The sequence below is a fragment of the Barbus barbus genome (genome assembly GCF_936440315.1).
Source record: "Barbus barbus genome assembly, chromosome: 36".
Lineage (NCBI taxonomy): Eukaryota > Metazoa > Chordata > Actinopteri > Cypriniformes > Cyprinidae > Barbus > Barbus barbus.
Window position 1 is genome coordinate 18,260,147 of NC_136714.1, and position 25,454 is coordinate 18,285,600.

At 38.7% G+C, this 25,454-nt stretch overlaps 1 protein-coding gene across 1 annotated transcript in view; it reads right to left on the reverse strand.

Moving 5' to 3' along the window:
* The window catches only part of LOC306856179 (guanine nucleotide exchange factor VAV2-like), a 249,109-nt gene that overhangs the window by 5,038 nt on the left and 218,617 nt on the right, over positions 1 to 25,454 (reverse strand). Inside the window, exons 7-24 of the mRNA XM_079395263.1 lie at positions 25,276 to 25,344; positions 24,869 to 24,969; positions 18,221 to 18,320; positions 9,453 to 9,548; positions 8,607 to 8,675; positions 8,320 to 8,406; positions 6,873 to 6,958; positions 6,640 to 6,772; positions 5,032 to 5,141; positions 4,844 to 4,945; positions 3,689 to 3,777; positions 3,563 to 3,576; positions 3,282 to 3,303; positions 2,861 to 2,988; positions 2,390 to 2,461; positions 2,142 to 2,203; positions 1,702 to 1,818; positions 1,511 to 1,598 (exon numbers count right to left, since the gene is read on the reverse strand). Of these exons, the coding sequence (XP_079251389.1) occupies positions 1,511 to 1,598; positions 1,702 to 1,818; positions 2,142 to 2,203; positions 2,390 to 2,461; positions 2,861 to 2,988; positions 3,282 to 3,303; positions 3,563 to 3,576; positions 3,689 to 3,777; positions 4,844 to 4,945; positions 5,032 to 5,141; positions 6,640 to 6,772; positions 6,873 to 6,958; positions 8,320 to 8,406; positions 8,607 to 8,675; positions 9,453 to 9,548; positions 18,221 to 18,320; positions 24,869 to 24,969; positions 25,276 to 25,344 (1,545 nt within the window). The remainder of the gene's footprint in view (positions 1 to 1,510; positions 1,599 to 1,701; positions 1,819 to 2,141; positions 2,204 to 2,389; positions 2,462 to 2,860; positions 2,989 to 3,281; positions 3,304 to 3,562; positions 3,577 to 3,688; positions 3,778 to 4,843; positions 4,946 to 5,031; positions 5,142 to 6,639; positions 6,773 to 6,872; positions 6,959 to 8,319; positions 8,407 to 8,606; positions 8,676 to 9,452; positions 9,549 to 18,220; positions 18,321 to 24,868; positions 24,970 to 25,275; positions 25,345 to 25,454) is intronic.

Sequence of the window (25,454 nt, forward strand, 5' to 3'; positions counted from 1 at the left end):
GGGGGGCCCAGCCAAAATACTCCCGTAACGATCAACCGTGCCCCCTCAGATTTCTGAGGCAAGTGGATTTTGAATGCAGCTTTCAAAAGATAAAAATAGCCAAATAATATTTTTTTTATATTTGATAAATGATCACATCGGTGTGATGAGATCGTTCAGTGCGGCACATCAGCTGCTAAATTCAAATCTGCGTTCGCTCAACTTCACTGGCAGGCACGGAGCCAGAGACAGCCGCGTTTTTAGCTACAGCACTGATTATAACCAATCACACATGATTCTGTTGAGCTTATGAGTACAATGGCCAATAAGAGGCATTCAGATGAGTCATCGCTGAAACAGTTGTTTTATTCAGTGTGAGCACTCCCTGAATGAATTCTGCTTTCTGCCGATTTCTCTCATCAGAAACAACAAAGTGCAGATGTGCGTAAGATATAGGCGAAGCAAGATATTCATTTCACAATGTAAGCAACTTCAGTGATTAATGGGAGTGCTTAAATTCTGACTAGATTAAAGTCAATAATAATGTTCTTTGATAATATAAATGCTATTTTGCTCTCTTTCTGTAATAAACAGTGACGGATTAACGTCTTATCGTGACATAAGCAAAACGATATTTTGGGCCCCCCTTCCTTCTTAATAGGCCTATATAATAGTACCACCGCAGCAAACTAAAATATTTCGTTATCAGTGGAAACCGTTACAGTGTTTTCTATCCCAATATGCGCTTCCGTTCAGTCAATAAAAAACGAACGTCTTAATTTGTTTGAGAATGGAGAAAGACCGTTCCATTAATAAGCTCCAGAGTCGTGGCCATATTACCACTTCGGGGGTGCAGGTTATTTTGTAATAATTTGAAAGTCCTGGAATCACAACCACACATCAAGACATTGTTATGATGATTTATTTCAAGACATTTGTCATGTTTCCATCCTGAAATCTCATGCGTGTTTAACTAATTTCTTGCACACCTCATAAACCTTCCATTGCAATTTCCAAAACATAATTTTAGAGCTAATAACAGGGGCTTGAGCCATTGATACGCAGTTATTAATGCAGTCAAATGCACTTATTAGAGAGAGGGAGAGAGAGAGTGTGTGAATACCAGCGTCTGTGCATCTCTCAACAGTGTTCAGCAGCAGCGTCTACTAATAACGCATCTTTAAGTTGAACTGCTTCAAGAACCTTGCTACTGAGAAATGTAATGTAGCTTTTCAGCTGCGAAACTATTTTATTGATAAATTCGCAGGGCAGCCGCAGCACTGACAACAAGTTTCTTTCCGCGTGTGTGCATGTCTGTACTGTGTGCGCGTCTGTGAGATATAAATTGGTCCAAAATCTATTTACTTATATTTGAGAATCGAGACATCTCATGATATAGTTAACACGTTGGGGGTGGGGGGCTTTCAACTGAGGGGAGCCTTTAATCAGTCCATGCCCAGGGCACCGCTGCGTCATAATCCGTCCCTGCTAAAATCCCATTATGCTTTTAACTGCGAAATATTTCTCTTACCAGGAGGCTATCAAACTTCTTTGCCTCTGTGATGTGAATCCAGTTGTCTTTCTCAATAACTTTAATATGCTTCACTTCATCGTTAAACCTGTTAAAAGGCGCATAGCAATGGTGATTGACAAAATACTAAAAGAAGACGGACAGAATGTTCTATTCTTGACATGAATACACGCCTTCCCCGTAACACTCACTTGATGCTGATAGCGAATCTCTCGGCCTCTGCCGTCCTCTCTCGGATCAGATAGGTGCCGCTGCTGTGAGACTTAAGCAGGTTGTCGGCCTGCTGTCGCTCCATATTTCCTGCAAACCTGAAGCCCACAGGGAAAACACACCTCATTCATGAGACCGTTCAATACCCTGTACATCATTATAGGAACTCTCACAGAGGTTGTTACTTCATTAAAAGACAATAAAGACTCAACATGCATCACAATTAGACTAAAGCTAATCAATCATCACCATTGATTCTACTTATGACGCATGTAATTCCATACAAATTTCACTAGGTCAAACAACAGTAGTATAGTTAATTGTATTATTAATGTTTAATATGAGACTGTGAGCAGCGTATTTATATAATGTGAAGAGTAAGAATGGAAAAATCAATGTGTTCTAAAACAGGATGAAATACCAGGGATAAACGTTGTAATCTGTCTCTCTGGAGGACTGACGGCTGGAAAATGCCTGGAAAGGCTGTAGAAGAAAGAATTGACAAAGAAGAAAACCATCGAAAAATGATTCGAGGCAACAAGGGCTGGTTTAATTTCTAATAGCGAAGAATACGGCCTAATATTAAGAGTATGCATATATTTGAGAGAAAGGAAATAAATATTAGCAATAATGTTAAAATGATTTGAATTTGCTTTTATGAACATGTACCTTTGGGTCTAGACATGGTTTCACACTGGAACTGGGGAAGAAACCAGTCTTTTGGGTTTGGATGAGTTTGCCCTGAGACAAAAATACAATGATTGAGATTAATGAAGAAAAGCAAGTCCCCCAAAATAAAACATCAGGTTATGCTACACAAATTTTATTAAGTATGACCAGAGTTCAAAGGTAACCTGCTAATGGCGTGTGAAAAAAAAAAATACTGAAGAAATTTACTGGTCATAAATATCTCTTGCCTGTCATGGAACTGTATTTCTGATTCGGTTGTATCTCTAATATAACTTGTGATTGTGATACATCAGAGTGACTGCTGTATATATGTTGCAATTTCAACCATTTATAACCATGCTATAATTTCTACAATGGGCCAACTGACCAATTACTCCAAAGTGTAAAATTTGCACCACAGAATAGGTTATCTATTTAAACATGGTAAATGTTCATTTTATAATGTCATACCTCCCACCATGATGTGTCTGGATCTCCCTTCAAGAGCTCAATGACTTCTCCGGTCTGAAAGCAGAGAGGCATCTTGCCTGGCGGGGCAGGGGTACCATGGTAATTTCTTATGGCCACCATCTTCGGACCTTTAGAACACATTGGGGAAAAAAGCTTATAACTGTGCAAAGAACAAAGTACATGGACGCTTATAATTCATATTCTTATAATTCACACTCTGCGTTTTCTGTACGTGTTAACTATACACTAGATGGCAGCAGATAGCTGATGGATAATTTCTTTAATGCATGTGCTCTGAATGTGGTTCATTTCAGTTTAACAGCCTGAAGCTGTGCGCAGTATCTAAATTTTTCATATTGACATAACCACATTAGGATCACAGAAGATGGAAACAAAATTCACATTTTACTTATATTTTTACCTGATTGTGGAAGCCCTGGCTCCTGTCAAAGACAGAGGGGAATTTATGATTTAATGCACTTCAAAGTGTAACATTTATATTTATATATAAGCAGATTTAATATAATACAGTTTTTATATAAGCAGATCAGGCATTGTTTAAGACATCCCTAAAGTGTTTTTCAAAGTTGACAACAAACTTTAAGATTAAATCAAGAAGTAAAGTTTGGTTCAAGTCAATGAGAGAGGATTATTAATTTATCTGAGATGGAAGTTTATTAGTACAGGGCACTAAAAACTCACCGAATCATGAGGACCTGAAATAATAATGAAAGAGAGAGAGCATGATCAGTGGTCTGATCTCTTTAATTAGGGCAGATGTAATGTACATGTGGTTCTTTGAGAAGCAGCTTTCTGTTAAAGACTCACTTATTTTGCAGATGGTAATGACCTCCAGACACTCCTTATGGACGCCAGTCCCACAGCGTGAACAGTAGTAACCCTGGTAGAAGATACCCCTAAAGAAAGAATGATAGAAGGAGAGTGAGAGACACATGACAATAAATTGTCTGGGTCTTAAGGCAGCTACTGTAGGGCAATGACCAATGAAAAATGTTAATTTAATATGAAAATATGTCTTCATTTCCTGAGGTCCTACTGAAGTTCAAATTCATCCAAACTACATTTCCTAATGGTTTTGAATGATGCTCGCCCATGCATAACTCAGTACTATGTTGCTAAGGTGTTGTACAGTAAGCAGTTGCTAAAGCATTGCTAAGCAGTTGCTAAGGTGTTTTTGGGTTATTGCTAACTGTTCCATATCAAAAGAGACCTCCACCAAATCTCTATGTTCAGACATGCAGTAAAAATTTTTGCAATCTTTTTTTGTTGTTTGAACAGCAACAAAATACAAAGAATGCTGATGTTTACATGCCTGTACAGACAGTTAGTCAGTCTTAAAGATGGTATTTGAAATACAATTGTAATGTGCACAGCATCTAAAAACTATGATGTTCTGGTCCTGACTTTAATGCAAGGATATGCTTTTTTTTTTTTGCCATACTTGGCTCCAAAATCATGCATTTAAATGCTTACAATTCAACAAGCCACACAATTTCAGGCATCAATAATGTCCACAGCACTAAGGGTGTGCCCATTATTTAGAGGCTTGTTCAGATTCTAGGCATGAGCTATTGTAACAGTGATGCTTGGCTTTGGAACCCAACCTATTATGCATTAATTCAACCACAACAATCACCCATGTGACTCCGAATGTCAGCACAACTAAGCGGCAACATTCAACATCCAAACTAATCCCAGGCCAGTTTGCACACAGATTGAAATGCAGTCGTTATAATTAGCAGCCATTGTGCACACTGACCTGTGCTGCAGTGGAAAATTTAGGTCAGTACACTATGATTTCACACGAGTCAATACAGCCAATCAGTGAAGCAGTTCATGTAATAGAGGTCAGAGCAGTAGCCTAGTAACATGGGTTGAAGCCCGTCTCAGTCCATTGCGCTGCCTCTGTAATTTCAGAGAGAAGTGGCGTTTGTGTGTGTGTGTGTGTGTGTGAGCCCTCACCTCAGCAGCATTTTACAGGCTCTGCAGTTGGTGTTCTTTTCAAACGTGTGCATTTGGAAGTTGTGCTGGTTGGCAGTGGCTCTTTCGGGTTTGATGTTTGACCTGTGGGGATTAATAATCAACATGTTACATGGCAATCAAAAATCAAAGTACTGTGTAATTCTGACACTGATGCGGTTCTAACATACATGGCCATCTCAAACTGCTCCATCCACTTGCGTTTGGTGTCTTCTGTCTTGCAGAAAAACTGGAAGCCCTGTTTTCCCTGCAAATGGATCAGGTAGAAGCCATAGGACCACTATGGGTGGAGAGAAGATGGTTGATGGAGGAAGGGGAGGTGGGCAGAGATAGACAGAATACAGCAGGATTGAAAATGTGTTAGGGGTAGTTCACATAACCATATACACTGTTTTTTAATTATTTATTTAGTCTATGTATAGAGGTCTTTGGCCTTTCTGTTGCATCTCATACTACAAATACTGCTTTTCAAAAGGTCACATTAATTCACCTGACATTCTTTTCTGTATTGATTAATTTTCTATTGAAACAGGATGTTTGGATGGGACATTTTCCTTGTCCCCAATTTTTGAAAATAGCCAAAATGTTTTAGCTACGTCGTGCTGCCAACAACTATTTACTAACTGCTAGTCTACAGCATTAGTCAGAGGATCATTCCCATTTCTAGAAAGCATTTGTTTGGATAAAAAAACTTTTGACAAACTTTTCAGTGGTACTGTATATTTGCTAAATGTGATTTTAATTTTGTAAATGCTACACTAACATAGACCCTCAAAGCTAATGGATGTGGACTAAAAGTCACAAAACTCTAATTTGACTTCATGGATTCTTTAGAGGGATAGGTCACCCAAAAATTTAAATTCTCTTTTCATTTATTCACGCTCAAGTTGTTCCAAACCTGTATGAGTTTCTTTCTTCTGCTGAACACAAAAGAAGATATTTTGAATAATGCAGCCATTGACTTCCATAGTAGGGAAACAATCCTATGGAAGTGAATGGCTACTGGCAACTGTTTGGTCACCCAACATTCTTCAAAATTTCTTCTTTTGTGTTCAACAGAAGAAAGAAATTCATACAGGTTTGGATTAGCATGAGGGTGAGTAAATGATAACAATTTTCATGTTTGGGTGAACTAACGCTTTAACATGCCGTGTCAAGTAAAAAATATCCTGAAATGTGAAAAATGCATCTCATTGGATTCTACAGAACATCTTTGGAAAATCTTAAATTGTCAGTTTGTAAACATGATTCCATTCTGGCAGTGTAAAGCTGCTGTGGAACTCTTGAGATGACAGAAAACAGATCAGTGAAAGGCACAATCACAGCACCTCAACGCTTCGAGAACATGAGCATTCAGCTTACCATTTTTCCACTCGACTGGTGGGCATGCAAAGAGATTGAAGGCGGAGAGAGAAAAGGAGAGAAAGAGAGAGAGACACCCTGTTACACATGCATTCTCATATACATGCAAAAATTCCTGATTGTTAGATTCATGGAGAATGCATTTACATACACATGCTAGCGCACCGAAGAGAGCAGTGCATCATCTCTGATTGGTTGAAATTATGAGCATCATGCTTTAACACTCAAGGACAAGCGTATAATGAACGCAATCCATCTGTGCTATTCTCCAAGCAAACGATCAGATTGTCCCATTTGCCTTTGCACAGTTAACACGCAATACATAAAGATCATTGAATCAATTTGAAAGCAGCAATATAATCAGGTATATTTATTCTGAAACAGGCCCGACGGCTGGCTGATCAAAGGCCACTCACCTTTTTCATGTCACGGTTATTCATAGGGTCATCGGACATCTTGTAGAAGTGAAGTTCGATGATCTCTTTTAACTCGTAGTTATAGCCTTTCCTCTTGCAAACGATAACAACTTTATCAAACAGGAAGATATATCTAGGTAAAAAAAAAAAAAAGAACACAATCTGTTTGTAGCAGAAGATGTCAAAGGCCATTTTTTGTTGCATATGAAAACATAATAAATGTGCAGTAGTACCTGTCTTGTTTGGTTCGGTTGACTATAGAGCACACTTTAAGCTCTCCATCTATCTTCGGCCTGCCGTATTCCTCTAACTTCACCTGCTGTGAATGACACAATCACACACACACACACACACACACACACACACACACACACACAAATACAGTTAATACATTTATCCTGGCTTAAAGGCTTGAGGAATTTTATACATTACTTTGTGACATACATTCAAGAATCACTTGTTCCTGTATGCAATATGGAATATTACAGGTAAATATAAGTTAAATTTAAATGGATCAAATGGAATTGCAAAAATATGGATAGTTATAGGGAGTTCATTTTTTGTCTTTATTGTGCTTCCCAAGAAAATTTCTGCAAGCAAAACCAATGGTTATTTTCCTAAAATCTTGTTTTTTCACAAAAACTGTTTTGGTTTAAAAACGTTTTTCCAAGCATATTAAAGGCTTTGGTTTATAATTTGTTGTCTTGCATGTCAGTGTTGTATTCTGATCATTTTTTTTGTGTTAAAAAAAAAAAAAAAAGTTCTGTATTATAAAATATCTCCATACAGCTCCATACTGTTGTTGTAATTTTTAATTGTAAGAACATTTCTGTAATATTTATTTAACAAATAACTTTATGTATCAACTGTACTGTACTGTATAAACAAAAGATGACTATGCAATTTCTTTGATGCTACTGTCAAATAAAAGGTACATACATACAACTGTATATATAGGCTATTATGCTACAGTTGCAGCTATATTAGGTGCTATAAAAGGTAAAGTCCACAGTGAATGTCTTTTGTCCCTAAGTGGCATGCCTCATTGGTTCATTGATGTTTAGCCGCGGGCGTCATCTGCACCACAGACCCTCACATAAATAAACCAGAGCTGATACACGAACTCCTCCATTAGCTACCATGAGAGGATACACTGATCATTTCATTCCCTTTTAAACACAATCCTAAATACATCCTGCCAGTGCTCGTGGCCTGGAGGCTTTCAGGATTTATTTTACTGAACAGAAGTGACAGACGGGGGGGGGCAGGTGGAGGCTTGTAAAAAACTAAATGTTTGCGGATAAAGAGGAATTGGCCAGAATGCTGAAATGTGCACATTCTCAGACATAAGTCTTTCAGTTGACACAGTAGAGGGGACAAACTATATTTTTGCAATCCTCATAAAAGCTTTTTGTGAAGCCACCATGAATTAGCGTTGAGTCAATATCAAAATGCTTAAATACTGATACCATGTTCTCCGCATCGAAAATTACATACCTTAAAAAAAAACAGGTAGGGCAATGAATATGAATTATATCTTTGCATATAATTGCATGTAAAGGCAAATATCTTTCCAACAAACAGGGACATAAAAATAATTATTAATGGCCTTTAAAGTTTGACCTCTTTCTGCATTTATCAGATCATGTTAGTGTATCGCACAACTTCATGAACACTTACTAGATTTTCTATTGAGCTCTGAAATTCACTTATTTTCTTCAGGGTTTCATTGTCTCTCTTCACCTCGTTGATGTACATTGCCAGGTCCTTCAAAGACAGACAAGACAGACAAAGGTGTAACATTCAGATAAAAAATCCAAGCCACTCATCCTCCAAAATAAAAAGTCACCAGAGATCATTGCACATTAAACATTATGATAGGCATAAATATATTACATCCCAACTATTGACATCAAACACTGTAATTGGCTATTATGTGTATATGATGGTCATAAAAGAGTTCTAACCTGCATGGCTTCTAGTGCCTCTTTAAGCTGCTGTCTCTCCGGGCGGTCCATAGAGTGACTTACTAACTCCTGTGGACAGACAACATAATGATAAGTCATGCATACTTAGCCTTGTGCCTGTTTATGGTGGTATTTCACTCTAAAATACATTATTTTAATGGTGTGCATATATGTACACACACACACACACACACACACACACACATCAAAGGAATTATATATATATATATTTATACCATGTGACATGATTGATTGAATATATGTAATTATAATTCTAAAAAGCTTTTTTTTTTAGAATTATACTTTTTTACCAAAGGACATCAAATGTGGATGTCCCTAAAAGGAGGAGGTCTTGTTAGATTTAGCAAACTTTTTAAGAATAAGCACATGCCATCTCAAGCACAACTGAAACAGGCTACACAGCAACACTCCCTGGGTTTGAGTGTATGAAATGGGCTGCGGATAATATGATTTAAGCATGGCTGATTTAAACAGTGTCACTGTATCCAACTCCCAATGCTCACGTCCCTCTCCGCTGTATCCTGGCCGTCTGCCACACGTCACAGTCTTTCTCTCCCAATCCATTATTAATGTGTGTTGTGAATTAATGAAGGTTTGTATCATGCAGGGCATCCTGTTTTATACATGATCTCTATTAGCAGTGGCTGAGCAGAGTGGAGAGCCACATGAGTCTTGTTGGATGAGGTAAAACGATCTGAATGTTTTATAGGGTTTTGGGGTTCGCAAGGCACTGCTGTTCTGCTACTTTCAAACTTTAAATTGGAATAAATGGAAGTTGAACAGGTTGCTCAATGAGCTTATAGTAATGCTGATGGTGGCTCTCACCTTAAGCAGAAGGTGGTATTTGAGGACCCTCTGCATAGGGACCACCAGGAGATCCTGCAGTTTAAATTTCCCCTCCTGGACCTTCATGGTACACTCCTGTGGAGGAAGATTATTTCAACAGGTCAGCAGCTTTTAAAAGGAAAAATTCAGAGCAAATAAAAACAAAGTGGAATTTAAAAATACATAATTTGTTAAAGATGACAAGGCTTTCTGGAATGTGACATATTTTGTAAGGTGAAAAATATTTAAATAATAACAAAGGCAATACTTCATTTTATCCATTAAGATTTGACTGGATTTAGGATATTATTGGTTAGTGATATTTTTCTCAAATTTTGTTTTTTAGTGATTATGAAAACATGTTTTTCTTTGGAATAGTGTGTACTATAGAAATCCCTTCCACCCTAAATAAATACATACATAAGCAAACAATTTAATTTATTTCCATAACACATTTCCATCACAATGTGACTTTATTTTAGATTTTAAACACAATTATCTTTTTTTCAACACGGAGATGGAAACAGGCTTTTATAGTTCCTAATCACACACAATAAGACCAGAAACATTAATTAAGTAAATAGTAATTTTTTAAAATCAAAAACTGATTTCATTTTGTCTAAAGTGTATAAATTGTATACTGTATACAAACAGATGTTATCTTTTCCTCTGCAAGATTTGTGGTCGTCACTTAATGTGTTAATCTCTTCACTTTTAATTTTTCCTTCCTGTTCTCAAATGACAAGTAAGCAAGGAGCACAGACTACTCAAATGTTACGCTTGACATTCAGAATAGACTGAGGAAGAGGTTCATCATCTCTATGACTATCAGTGACTCCACGTCCCTCCTTATGAAGGATCTCTGACTAATCCACTACAAGAGCCACTCGTCTCTTTCCAAGAGGTCTCATAACCACTCACTGAATGGTCTGTACCAAATTACAGAGCCCTTCTTCTGTGTGAGATAACAGGATGATAATTATGTGAATTTGTCAACAAGCATGTCTAGAATTTCAGTTGCTGTGATTTCATCTGTAATCTCCTCTAATCCCGTGTGGAAATAATGGCTTCTCTCACCAGTCTTTATTTTTGGATTCATTAAAGTAAGCTATACTGCCTCGGACTAGCAGGCACAAAAACAGCCCTGTAGTCTTTGCATCCTGAGCAGCATTAGAAGAGCAAAATTAGCTCATGTCCCAAAACTGTCAACAGCAGTCTGCTGAGAGGGAACGCTGTGCTGGGGCTGACCACTGGAGCGGTCTCTGGGAGAAAGAGCTGTTAAAAGAGTCTCTTTGAGACGGTGTCCCTAATGAGAAGTACAGTTTTAGTCAGAGAGTGAGACCTGCATGTTATTTAGTAGATTTTGAGCATGATTAACTCGCTTAAAGAGAAAAAATGACATCACCCTCATGTTTCAAATGCACATGACTGCCTTGGAACACAAAAGTAAAACCAAATAATGCACTGATTGCGGTTTTATTTTAATGCAAAAACAATAAATGTGTTCTGGAGTTTTCAAATTTTAAAGACAGAAAACAAAGAATCATAAAAGTTGCCAATATGACTCATCAACTAATAAACTCATTCCAAGACCTCTCCAAGCCACAAGATAGCTTTGTGTGAGGAACAGACTGAAACCACGAGGGCGATAATGATGTCTATTTAATGAACATAATGTTCTTTGAGTCAGATTATTTCAAGGAATTGATCCAGTTCACAAAAACATGCTTTTTTTTTCAAATTAGATTGACTCCGTTCACACTGACTCAGTGATCCAGTCCCAGCAGTTACAAGCACACTGGAGGAGAAGATTTTCAATGAACAACTCACATTTTGGTCTGCTCCTCACACAATTAATCCTAACACTAATTGTGTGTGTGTGTGTACTCACACAAGGCAATCTTAACCGTGCCCGAGCGTGTTTGAACCTCAAAGCCCGGTTCGTTTAACTAGTGTGATTGATCCGGTTCGTTTAGGCATACCTGGCTCTGTTGGAAGAGGTGGGCCAGAGCGCGGTTCAGTTGGGCTCGGGCGCGGTACGCATGTAGTGTGAGCGCTAACCGCGCCGGAGTGCCGAACTTATGATACGTGTAGCATGATTGTGTGTACACGTGACATTTATATTCTAAGACCATAGGTGGCATTGTGGGGGATTTCCATTCTGCGAGCGTCACGTGACGTCATCAAGGATTCCGGATAAATAGGCTGCGAGGCGACAATGGCGGTCTCTCTCTTTCTGTGGCTCCTCTTCCCATTGTTCTCGCAAGCGTCTCTCTCATCACCTCTTTGAGGCTATATTTTTGCTTTTCGTTATGCTTAGGTTTAACTTGTAAATTTGTGTTTTGATATGTGATTTTTTTTTATCAGTTGCGGGTAGTGTGTTTATTTTATTAGTTCACGTTTTGTTTATTTAGTAAGAACTGAGCGAGGGAAGCAGGTGTCTGGAAGACTCACCTATTCTTATTTTTATTTCGGGAGTCAGGTAAGAGCTTTGTTCCGAGAACAGGTGTAGTTAGGGGTCTGTTTTCTTAGCTTTCCTACCTGTGAGCTGACTATTTTTTTCTTTGTTATTATTCATTAGATTATGTTTATAAATATTCTTTGTGAACTGTTGTGTATTATTTGCTGAAGGTTTGAGTTGAATACAGTAAGTGAATTGAATAAGAGGCGCCTTGAAATTCACATCAGGTGTTGTGATTTTTTTCATATGTTCGGCCTGTGTCCTTTATTTAATTGTTTGAATTAACGAGCCTTAAAATGGTTACGGGCCGTAACACCCACTTATGAAGTTGTGATTATGAGCACGTTGCATTCTTTTCTGTTAAAAATAACAGCGAACAGTGGTTTGTGAATGTTGATGCTTAGCCTAAATAATTTTATCTGGAGCATTCATGTGAGCGCTTTTGACTTTTACCATCTGTCTAGGGACTGCAGGTGAAAAATAGCCTTCTGGCTAACTCTGGCATATTGACGGAAATGTTTATTAATATGCATTGTCCCTGTAATAAATAAATAAAATAAAATAAATAAATACTGCAGTCTTAGGCCCACCCCAAATGCTCTCATTGGTTGAGACGCGTGATGACACCCATCCCAAGCCAGTACTGATCAACATCCCACCCCTCCTGTGACCCATGGTTTGTCTGTATGTGTATTCAGAGCCAGTGAGCAACGGACTTTCATAATAATAACAATAGCCTAATAAAAAACTGTGTTAATGCGCAATAAAATACTTGTCGGCCTTGATTAATTAATGCGTTAGTGATAACGCGTTAACTTGCGTTATTATTGCATTTAATTTATATATATATATATATATATATATATATATATATATATATATATATATATATTAGTGCTGTCAATCGATAAAAAAAACAAAAAAACAAAACTTAATCGCACATTTGTTCTGAAATTAATCGCAATTAATCCCACCTAACATTAAAGTAGTAAATTATACCTTTATATTGCAATAATTTCACATTCAATCTTCAAATTAATATAGAAATAACATAAAGACAGTATATTTTTTTATATTTGTTTAATGACATCTTTTATTATGACTGAAGGCAAGAATCACTGACAACAACTGATGTCTCTATGAATTTATTTACTACTATTTAACTATCGACTAGCCATTCAACATTACAGTATAATTGAAAGCTATCAATTTAACATTTATTAGACTTCTAATTTAAGTAAACTTAAAACAATCTTCACATAAATAATGTGAAAATATAACCTAATTTAATAAAGTTAATTTTTTCTTTTGTTCTTTGATTAACAGACATCACTGGTTATTAGGTTATTTTGGCTGCTACTTTAAAAATGGCTACTGCTGAACTTGATGCAGATCTGACACTGCTTTACATGTGACTCATAAAAAATAAATACTTACATGCACAGTTTTAAGGCAGCTTTAATCTCCTTTATGTGACTTCATAACTTAACTGACGACATAACTACGACATCGCATAGTCTACTCGTAGTTTCATTTGGGTTTGAATATGATAAAGTGGCTTAATATAGCCTAATACAGCACGCACCGGAAGAGCATGCGCTAAGAGCACAGTATAACAGCTGACAGGACAGGAAGATTTGTTTATTCTGACATATGGCCTGACAACATCTCATCTGACCGCAGTTCACTGATGTCCTACTGAAGCTCCTCATCATCGGTACCGTTTCCGTGCTCGTGTGACTCGCGCCTGGCGCTGAGGTGAAGTTAGAGCACGCGTCTGAAAAGTGTCCCATTTGATGTGCTCGTAAAGACGTTCTGCATCTGAATAAACGCAATTCTTTAGCAGTTGTGAGTGGGGTGGCCAAACCTAGCCCTGCCCGCGTTAATTGCGTTAAATATTTTTAACGCGTTAAACTGAAAAAATTAATTGCCTGCGTTAACGCGCTAATTTTGACACCATTAATATATATTAGATTAGATTAGATTAGATTAGATTCAACTTTATTGTCATTGCACATGTAAGGTACAGGGCAACGAAATGCAGTTAGCATCTAACCAGAAGTGCAATAAGCAGAGGTACAGGATATACAGTGTCTACAATAGTTACATATGTACAGAATATACAGATAAGGCAGTAGTACTATGGACATAATTTACAATTTTTAAATACTATCAGTATGATATACAGATGGGTGATATGAACATACTATACAGATGGATTGTACAGTAAATGTATGTACACTATGAGCAAAAACTATGAATATAATTACAAATGGATATGAATAAGCTATACATTAAGATATATAAACACTAGTGCAATGAACATTGAAAGTGCATAGAAATAAAATTTCCAGTGCATAGTACTCAGTGTGTGGATGTTTTTTTGTTTTTGTTTTTTTAACCGATTTTAATGATGGGGAGGGGTGAAGAGTTTGTGGTGGTGTGTGAGGGGGGTATCATTGGGCAGAGTTTAGTAGGGAAACAGCTGTAGGGAAAAAGCTGTTCCTGAGTCTGCTTGTCCTTGATCGGAGGCTCCTGAAACGCCTCCCAGAAGGCAGTAATTTAAACAGTCTATGGTCAGGGTGAGAGGAGTCCTTAAGAATGCCGCGAGCTCGACGTAAACAGCGTTTTCTCTGGACGTCCTCAATGGCAGGAAGTGGTGTCCCTGTGATGCGTTGGGCGGTTTTCACCACCCTCTGCAGTGCCTTGCGGTCAGCAACTGTGCAGTTCCCATACCAGACTGTGATGCAGTTGGTCAGGATGCTTTCAATTGCACACCGGTAGAAGTTCCGCTGGATGATTGGAGACAGGTGGTTCTTCTTCAGTGTCCTAAGGAAGAAGAGGCGTTGGTGAGCCTTCTTGACTAGGCTGGATGTGTTGGTGGTCCAGGTCAGGTCCTCCGAGATGTGGGTTCCCAGGAACTTGAAGCTGGAGACACGTTCAACAACCATCCCGTTAATGTGGATGGGGTCATGCGTTCCACTTTTCTTCTTCCTGAAGTCCACAATAAGTTCCTTTGTCTTGCTGGTGTTGAGGAGCAGGTTATTGTCAGCGCACCATGCAGCCAGGTGCTGTACCTCCTCCCTGTAGGCAGTCTCATCGTTGTCTCTGATGAGGCCAATCACTGTGGTGTCGTCAGCAAACTTGATGATGGAGTTGGATCCATGCACAGGCCTGCAGTCATGGGTGTAGAGGGAGTAGAGGAATGGGCTCAGCACACAGCCCTGTGGTACGCCGGTGTTGAGTGTGATGGTGGTGGAGCAGGTGTGGCCTGACCTAACATGCTGAGGTCTGTTGGTCAGAAAGTCCATAATCCAGCTACAGAGGGAGGTGCTAACACCCAAGTCTCCAAGTTTAGTGATCAGCTTGGAGGGAATGACGGTGTTGAATGCTGAGCTGAAATCAACAAACAACATCCGTGCATAAGTGTTGTTATTATCCAGGTGTGTGAGTACCGAGTGCAATACTGTGCATACTGCATCCTCAGTGCTTCTATTGCTACGGTAGGCAAATTGGTGTGGGTCCAGTGTGGGTGGGAGGCAGTTCTTGAGGTGTGCCAGGACCAGTCGCTCAAAGCACTTCATTACAATGGGTGTGAGTGCTACGGGGCGGTAGTCATTCAGGCACGTCGGGGAGGAGTGTTTCGGCACTGGCACAATGGATGTGGCCTTAAAGCATGTTGGCACAGTTGCTTGGGTGAGGGACAGGTTGAAAATGTCTGTGAAGACCTCTGCGAGCTGCTCTGCACATATCCTGAGCACACGTCCAGGAATGCCGTCAGGGCCAGCGGCCTTGCATGCATTGATCCGGCTCAATGCTGTGCAGACATCTGTGGAGGTGAGTTTGAGGGTCTGATGGTCTCCTGAGAGTGTGATCTTGGTGGCTGTCTCCTTGTTGTTGTTGTCAAAGCGAGAATAAAAGTAATTTAGCTCATTAAGGAAGGAGACGTCTGTGACCGTTGGAGTGGAGTTGCATGGTTTGTAGTCACTGATGACCTGGATGCCCTGCCACATGCGCCGGGGGTCAGAGTTGGAAAAATGCTCCTCTACCTTTAGCTTGTAGCAGTGCTTGGCCTTCTTGATGCCCCTCTTCAGGTTAGCCCTGGATATGCTGTAGGCCTGAGCGTCATCTGATCTGAAAGCAGTGTTGCGGGCTTTCAGCAGGAGCCGCACTTCCTTGTTCATCCATGGCTTCTGATTAGGGTACGTTGTGATCTGTTTCTCTGTTGTAACACTGTCAATGGAGGTATTGATGTAATCCAGTACAGAGGTGGTATAGATGTCAATGTCCGTGTGAGAGCCACTGGCAGCCTGAGAAGCAAACATACTCCAGTCCGTGTGTTGAAATTTGTCCTGAAGTACAGACTCTGCTCCCATTGGCCACACTTTGATGGTCTTCACTGATGGCTTCACACGGTTGATGAGGGGTGAATACTTGGGGGTGAGAAACAAAGAAAGGTGATCAGACTGTCCGAGGTGGGGGAGGGGAGTCGCGATGTAAGCTCCTGCGGTGTTTGTGTAAACATGATCCAAAGTTTTTTCTCCTCTAGTGTGGCAGGAGACATGCTGATGGAATTTGGGGAGCACTGTCTTTAAGTTGGAGTGATTAAAATCACCCGCAACAATAAATGCAGCTTCCGGGTGTACAGTCTGTTGTTTACTAATGGCCGCATGCAGTTCGTTCATAGCAAGGTTGGCATTAGCATCCGGGGGAATATAGGCTGCAGTTATGATGGTGGAAGTGAACTCCCGCGGCAGATAGAAAGGTCTACACTTATCCATGAGAAACTCTAGGTTAGGTGAGCAGTGTTTTCCAACAATGTCAGAGTTCGTACACCAAGCTTTGTTCACATAAATGCACAATCCTCCACCTCTGGTCTTGCCGGAGTCATCTGCCGTTCTATCTGCTCGGAGCGTGTGGCGTCCGGTTAGATCAATAGCATTATTTGGTATGTCGCTATGTAGCCATGTTTCAGTGAAAACCATGACATTGCAGTCCAAAAGTTTCTTACTATGGGTGATGCGAAGTCGTATTTCATCCATTTTGTTCACCAATGACCGCACATTAGCGAGGAAAATGCTGGGTAAAGAGAGCCGGTGCGGTGTTAGCTTTAGCTTAGCTCTTAGTCCTCCGCGCTTCCCCCGCCTTTGTTTACGATCTCGGCGCCGCCTGTGAGCACTTCCGCCCGGCCGAGCAGAGTGTGTAGCCTCGGGTGTTCTGGAGATCTCCGGGATGAGTCGATGATTGGTTATGAAACTGTTGGAAAAGTGCAGACCGATATCCAAAAGCTCCTGTCGGGTGTATGATGTTAAGGCAAAGCTGTTCAGTGAGAACAGACCCGAGATGAGCAGGAAAAATACTGCAAAATTGCAAAAACTGGAGAGACGCTGAGCCTCGCGATGTGTTCGCGCCGCCATCTTGGTCTACATATATATATTTTTCTTTGATTAAAAGAAAGTAAAAAAAAAAAAATTTTTAAATAGAAATCTTTTGTAGCATTATACATGTCTTTATTGTAATTTTGAAACATTTTAATGGATCCTTGCAGAACAGATTTATATTATTATTTTTTTATTTTAACGGTAACACTTTACAATAAGGAGTCATTTGTTAACATTAGTTAATGTATTAACTAACATGAACAAACAATGAACAATGTACTTATTACACTATTTATTAATCTTTGTTAATGTTAATGAAAATACAGTTGTTCATTGTTTATTCATGTTAGTTCACAGTGCATTAACTAATGTTAACAAACACAACTTGTGATTTTAATAATGCATTAGTAAATGCTGAAATTAACATTAACTAAGATGAATAAATGCTGTAGAAGTATTGTTCATCCTTAGTTCATGTTTACTAATGTTGTTAACTAATGTTAACTAATGAACCTTATTGTAAAGTTTTACCGATAATAGTAAGAAATGTTTCTTGAACACCAAATCATATTCATATTAGAATGATTTCTGAAGGATCATGTGACACTGACAACTGTAAAGAGTAATGGCTGCTGAAAATTCATCTTTGCCATCACAGAAATAGAATGGACAGAAATTACATAATATATTATACTGGAAAACAGTTGAATTAAATTGTAATATTTCACAATATAGATCTTTTAATATGTTTTTATCAAATAAATTCAGCCTTGGTGAGCATAAGATAATTCTTTCAACTAAATTTTAACATCTTAATTATTTCGAACTGTTGACTGCTAGTGTATATATATGAAACTGCATACCTGAAACATCACTATGCCACCGAGACTTAAAAAATGTACAAGATTAGACTGTTAAGAGCATACCTCCACTTTACACTTGACATCTTCCCGTGTGGCAATCAGCTCATCCAGTGTCTTCTGAGCGTTCTCCATATGGCTGCAGTACTGGCCGTAGATCAGCAGTCTACAAAAGAAAGATCAAAGATCGATACCAAGACTTTGCAATTACATTCAATACTCAGACTCAACACATAAAAGGAATAGTTTCATTATATGGAAAACAACAGATGTACTGTCATTTGGGTTTGGTCAGTAAACAAGACAAAAATCACAGAATTTGTATATTTTGGTTTATTTTAACTTTTACCTGAATCTTTGAAACCATTAAAAGAAAAGAAAAAAATCTGTGCTGCATGTGATGAACAGATAGTTAGTGTTACATAATTTCATTATAGAGCTACATCTGCTGTGCTCTCTTTATCTAATTAATCTGAGTGAAGCATTTTGTGGATTCTGGATTGTGTACAAGTTAATTTTGGCACCTGAGAACATCAAGACACATTTATTAGATTTCACAATGGACTCCTGATAGTGATCAACACATTCTGGAAGCAGCTCAAAGTCATCTCGCCTAGATGATGGCCCCACGTGTGGCACAGATTTCTGCCTCTGATTTACGTAGGACACTGGCACAATTGGCAAGCTCAAACCCTTGGATTCTCTCAGCTTGCCTGCCTCTTAACTGTGTTCTTGGTTAAGACAATTTCACTTTATAATATATACTCATTACTTAGTTATCCTTGATCAGAAGAATGAAATTGCCTGTATTGCTATAGAATTCCAAAGACGAAATATGGAAGAAAAGTGGTCAGATCAAAGCAAGATAAATCTTATCTAAATCCGAACTGGATTATTAAGGCAAAATACATCTGGATGAGGTCAAATGAATCAAAGGATAAGGATCAACTCAAATCCAGCTCATTAAGTGTGGTCTCTGAAGTGTTACAATCTTCTTGATGGACTGCAATTCAGTCTCCAAGTCTCACCTCTCTATATGTTGACATGCAAGCCATCCGTTAAGATCTGCTACTGTAAGGAGTGCAAAACTAACTGAAACTGTAGTCTTGAGCTGAAAAGGGTGTTCCCCTCCTGCTCTGCTCAATGTCTGGGCCTCCGTGCCCTTGGACTAAGCAGGCCTGATTAAAGGCTAATCTGGAACAAGAGAGGCAGCTTGGTTCCTCATGGAAATAGACTGATGGAGATTAATCCATCAGTCTACTTCCCTTTCCAATGGAGATTAATCCCCGCTCAATTGTGAGCCAAAACGCACATTCAACAGCATATTGAAAATGCGGGAGCAGGTGTCGGGAATTAGCTGTAATAACAGATGTCACAGGCATAATTGAACATGAAGGTCTTCTTTACAAGGCAATTTCCAAATTAAATGTTTCAGGTGCCTCGTAAAATGGACTGCGAGGGAGAGAAGGTGCTTTATGTAGGACACTTGAAACAATGCAAGAATAATGGAACGAGAATCTTCACATAAGTGTCTTCATATGGCTTTAAAAGGTATTATATGCATCAAACTTTTACATTTTACATTACATTGTTAAAAAATGTCATATTGTTCTTTTTGTTTGACTTTTTACTAATAATAAAAAAAAAGCTTTGCCATCACAAAAATATTTTAAAACAGAAAATAGTCAATTGTAATAATATTTTACTAGGGATGGAACAGATCACAAAAATGTTTTGGATGACCAAAAACGTTCTTCCAGGTATTTCTAACAGCAGTATAACACTGCATAGCTCTAACTGTATTAATTAAATATTAATCTTTGTTAAATATACAATAGTTATTCAATCAGGAGCAGTGAATGATTTTCTCTCTGTCTTTTGTTGCTAAATTAACATTAATGACATAGACAGCAGCAGGTTATTAAGTTGCTGTCACTTTAAGACAATGCACAGATTCAATATTGTGACGTATCTAATTTTTTCCTCAGCTGTGCATGTTCACTTAAGACAACTGATTATGCTAACAAGGATACTCTGAGAGACAGGTATTTTGATATAAGTTTGTGTATAACTGTCCATTCAAGCACAAGAAGATGTGAAAGAACTCAACTGGGTTTGTATGCTGTATGAGATGAGGCCCTTGTGTGTGCTTTGAGAGTGTGAGAAGAAAACAGTGCACAAATACCAAATTGAGTTTGTGCTTGTACTTGAATGGTTTATGGATAGCTATGATTTTTTCCTTCCATCTCCATTATCCATTCATGGTGCTCAAATGGATGTTCTTTCATGCATGCACTCAGACCATGCTTTGTCCACCTGTGCTAAGCCTCTAATGGTACTAAATTGGCTAACATTACATTAACAATGAAAAAAACTTACAAGCATTAGAAATAATGTTGTGAAGTGTGGCATACACATTAATTGAACAGATTTGATTAGGAAGGCTGCAAATGCTCTTTCATTCAGGGTTGTACTCAGGACATACATTAGTGTGCAATGGAGATCACTCTTTAATGACCCATTAATTATGTGTGTTTAAATGCAATCCTAGTAGAAGTGAAACATGTTAACAACCAGAAGCAATGCACATTCAGCAGTGCAGCCTCAAGGAATGTGCTCTTTATGAAGACAATTCTGTTGACTGATCCAGCTTGGGAGTGCTAAACACTTGGCCTCCACCTCCCCAAAGGCATCAGAGTGGTAAGAGAAAGGTGTTGAAATGAAATGTTGCAATTTGTGTTGCCACTGTCTCGTTGTCTTTATGACGCCAGCCAACCATAGACATGCAACATCCTGACAACTGCAATGACAAAACAGTCAAATATATCTTCCTCCTCTTTTGGCACTTCAGACTATGAGGGTGGGATGTGATCGAGCAGGAAAGAGAGAGAGAGAAAGCCCTGAGTTCTTAAGTGTGAATATTCCCCAGGGTGAAAGCCTGTGCCATTGCCGTGTAAATACATGCTCTTTGAATTCAACTCTCTTCCGGTGCCATCACCCGCCGCACCAATTTTCTCATTATGGCAAAGCTGTCATGCATGTTATTTCACAGAAAATATAATTTGGTATTTCAAATGCTTATTCCTTCCAGCTTCTATCTGTCCATTGGAAAAGACCCAGGCCAGCGAGGAAAACGCAAAGCAAAGTGGAAGTGACAGGCCAGTGAGAGAAGTAATAGTCTCTGACATGAGGCATTGAAGACCCCTCACCTTCACTCTAACACAGCCCGCACAGAGTGAATAGCGGCTCAATCTCAACGCAAACCAACTAATAATGTTCCTCAGCAACTCTGAGCTCAATCCAGCAGTATTACATACATTAGTTTGGAAATAACACTCCAAAAAATACCCATTTGAGACTTTAACAACCTCTATCACAGTTTAAAAGCTGTGGTTTGCTTTGCACTCTCGAGGTGGCATCTTAGAAAGCAGCTTGACGATTTTTTTTAAAAACAAGATGATATTTTCACTCTTCAATATGCCCTTCACAGTGTCAACAGCTTCTGAAAAGCTTCTCAATTATTTAATTCTATGGAACACTGCGCCGCAAAAGGTCACAGGGACTTACAAGTGGAGATAACAAAATTAATTAAAGGCAGCTGGGCTTTCGGAGCAATGGACGGAGGTGTGGAAGATAGCAGCCGCACAACGGCCAAATCCCTTGGCCATTTCTCTCTTTGTTGAAAGGAAAGGGAGAGGGACTGTGCATCCCATAATGAAAAACAGAAACATGCAAATCAGATGAAAAATTGCAAAGGCGAATGACACAGCCCTGCTTTAATGAAATGAATAATTTGCCAAAAATACTCATCGTTATTTAATGCTTAATGTCACCAAATGTAAATATATCCTGTCAGATTTCACTGTGAGGAAAAACTTTTATAAAAGCCGCACTCTCTCTCTTGCACAAATATATTTTTTTTCTTTTTCTTTTTAGACTGCCATTTCCGGCAAAGTGTCACCATATTTTGAGACTGAGAATTAGCTAATTCAAAGAGAACTGACAGTAAGTGAGCATGAGAAACAATTATTGATGGTAATGCGAAATATAGACAGGCAAAGAGGTGAGGATGGTAAGAACAAAATCAAGCAGAAAGAAAGAATGTCCAGTGATAAGACAGAGAAATGGCCATGCGTGTCAGAACAGGGCCACAACACTGCAATGTCGTGCCAAAGTGCATGTTAGTGCGAGCACCCACGGAAGACTGGCTCAATGAGATGACAGGCTCAGAATTACATAAACAAAAGAGTGCGGGCGAGAGAGGCGGTGCTGTCAAGCCAACTCTGTGTGATGCTGCCCGCTGGGCTCGGGGAAGAGCCTTGTAATGGGCCAATTACCTATGCAAACTGACAAATGGAAACAATAGGGCTGTCTCCACAATCTCTATTCTTTTCCGTGCTTTTTTTGGAAGCGATCGATCCATGTCACCAATTTAAACAACTGTAAATAGCATATAAACATACTGAGTGGGTTTGCTTCAGTTAAAAGGAGTTTAAAGAAAACATTCAGATCTTACAGAACATTTTGAGAGATTTTCGTCAGAACATGCTGTCATTACTGAAAACGAACCTGTGATTATCATTACCTACATCACAGTAATGTAGAGATCCGCCTCTCCCTGTGAGAATGCAAATGCCCTCTGCAGCTACTGTATTCAATGAATCTGATGCAGAACAAAGTTTCAGTTCCTCTCACAAGAGCCTATACTGTAATTTTCATTGGGAGAAGTAATTTACCCACCAGAGAGATACGATATCTATGGAAGCACTCAAGCGGAGGTTAAATTAGATGTCTACAGCAGAGAGGAAGATAAAAGAGAAACAAAGTCTTTAATGTGCATTAGAACAAGTGGCTGCTATAAAGGGCATACTGAGGACTTTAAAGTCAACACGAAATCAACACCAAGTATCTTGCACAATAATTTTAAAGCAATGCAAGTTATTGCAATAAAAGCAAATAATGACAGATTTCACAATTAGAAAAACTGAAAATTAGAAACAAACCACACTTAGTACCCTTAAAGCAATAGCTGACCCAAAAATGTTTATGTTCTCATCATTTACAGTACTCAACTCACCCTTATATAATTCCAAACATTTTTTTTCTGGGGAATACAAATACATTTTGAATTATGTCTCATACAAGACACTCACCACATGATGATGAGTAAAAGATGACAGAAGTTTCATTTTTAAGAGAACAATATTTCAAATACAAGGACGCTTGCTGTCTGCCACATGATGCAGAATTAAGCCAGCAAGCTGCCAATGATGATTATTAAAGTTGATTTATTCATTTTGTGCTAATCCCATTTATATTTGGAGTTTACTATCTTTACTTTCATCCAATGTCTTCAAATCATAGATATACACTAATATCAGACTTGAATTACATCTGATTCATTTTAAAAAGCTCAAAAATGTCCACTGAAGTAAAGTTGCTCCAAATCTAGAACACTGACTTCCTCAAAATCTGCATGTATAACAAAGACGATTTTTATAATCCTGGTGTCTGATAACACTGCACCCCTGGAGATCATGATCCAAGAATTGCAGCAACATTAATTCCTAAGATATTACTGCAAGGTCATCTGGCTGCTTAATAAACCAAAACACTAGACCAAAGTTCTCATCTCTGCGGACGCATGCATTCTTATTGCAGTGAGGTCATAATTTTGTGTTACACCTACTTGGTTTTATTAAGTAGGTCCCAGTTGGGATAAAAAAAAAAACAGCAATTGTGCTGAGCACAGCAAGAGCAGAACTCTTATACGGAAATATGGATTCAGAGGGTCTCAGTTATGCCTGATAACACAGAGTTTAATGCAGTGTAGCATTACTAGAATAAGCTGACTGTTACAGGGCCTGTCACTTAGTCAGGCCTCAGTGTTTCTCAATCCAAAGGGAACTGCCGGGAAACTGCACATTATCGAGCTGAATCAGCAGCGGTCCCAGACCAGTGACCTGGAGTACACCAGGTACAGTCACTCTCATTCAAACTTCAGAGAGAATACGACTCATCTGCATCTTAATATTGTCCACTGTGTAAATGAGAGTGCAGTACATACAGGCATACACAAAAGAAGATATTTTGAAAAGTGTTTCAATGTTTTTTTTTTCTTCAGTAAAAGTAAGTGTGGTCCAATGTTGTGTAAATGACAATGTTCATTTTTGGGTAAACTATTACTTTAAGGTCTAGCTCTTTTACGATAGTTTTTAGAAAAACAAATGTAAAAAATGACCTGTAAAAAGAAAGAGACTGTATAGCAGCTGGCTAAATCCTTTGGTAAATAAAACGGTGTTATGATTTTACTAGAGTCCAGGTATTTGTCATCCACTGTGGATAAAGTAGCTAAAACATTCTCTATTATCTGGTTATTGATTTTTGATACAGCAGCTACAGGAGACAAAAAGAGCACTCAAAACAGGAAGCGTTCAGCTCTAAAGCAGCAGACTCTCGCAGACAGGTCTATTTTCTTTCAAAGCCCTCTGGGTTGTGGGCTCTGATGAGGATTTATTTTAAAATAGCTGGGCTGCTGCACTCAGGCGCTGCTGTTGTGATGGATTTTCTTAGGGTGGGCGACAACTGCAAGACTTTGCCTCCTTCACTTGAGGTCATTCCATCTCAACAGAGGCTTAAGGTGTTGACAAAAGGGAGAGATGTTATTAACAGTACTGACAGTGATAAACCAAAATACTCCGTCAAGGTACTGACCTCTCCTTGAAGTCCAGAAAGATCTTTCCCAAGCCATTGCCCCCGCTCACCATGGTCAGGTCAATGGCCCTCAGCAGAGCAAAATGGACCTTGATGATGTCCTGTATAAGAATTGCCAAAAATTTTCAGCCCAGCATTATTTATCCATTTGTTTTACTATACTTTTGCCCTATTAGAATAATTAATTTGCTGTCCTACACAAGCTTTTGCCCATCTGTCTGCGCTGACAAAATTTAAACGTTTAAATTCTTTTAAGACGTGTATATCTTGACATATATCTTTTAAAAAAATTAAACTCACTTTATTTTTAAAGGGAACAAGTACATAATAATCAGTAAAGTCAACATTTAAGTTACTACAAAATACCACAAAAATATGGTAAATGTATACAGTAAATTATCACTCACCTCTAAATTCACAAATATGGCCTCCATATCCTGCTGCGTTAACACTTGCTTTAGGGGGATCATATAATTCTAAAAAGGTAAAATACAAGAAAATCCCATCAATGTCCAATAATATTTAGCAGAAAAACCAGAACTGAATTCCAGAAATGGCACATGTAATTAAATTCATTTATTAAATG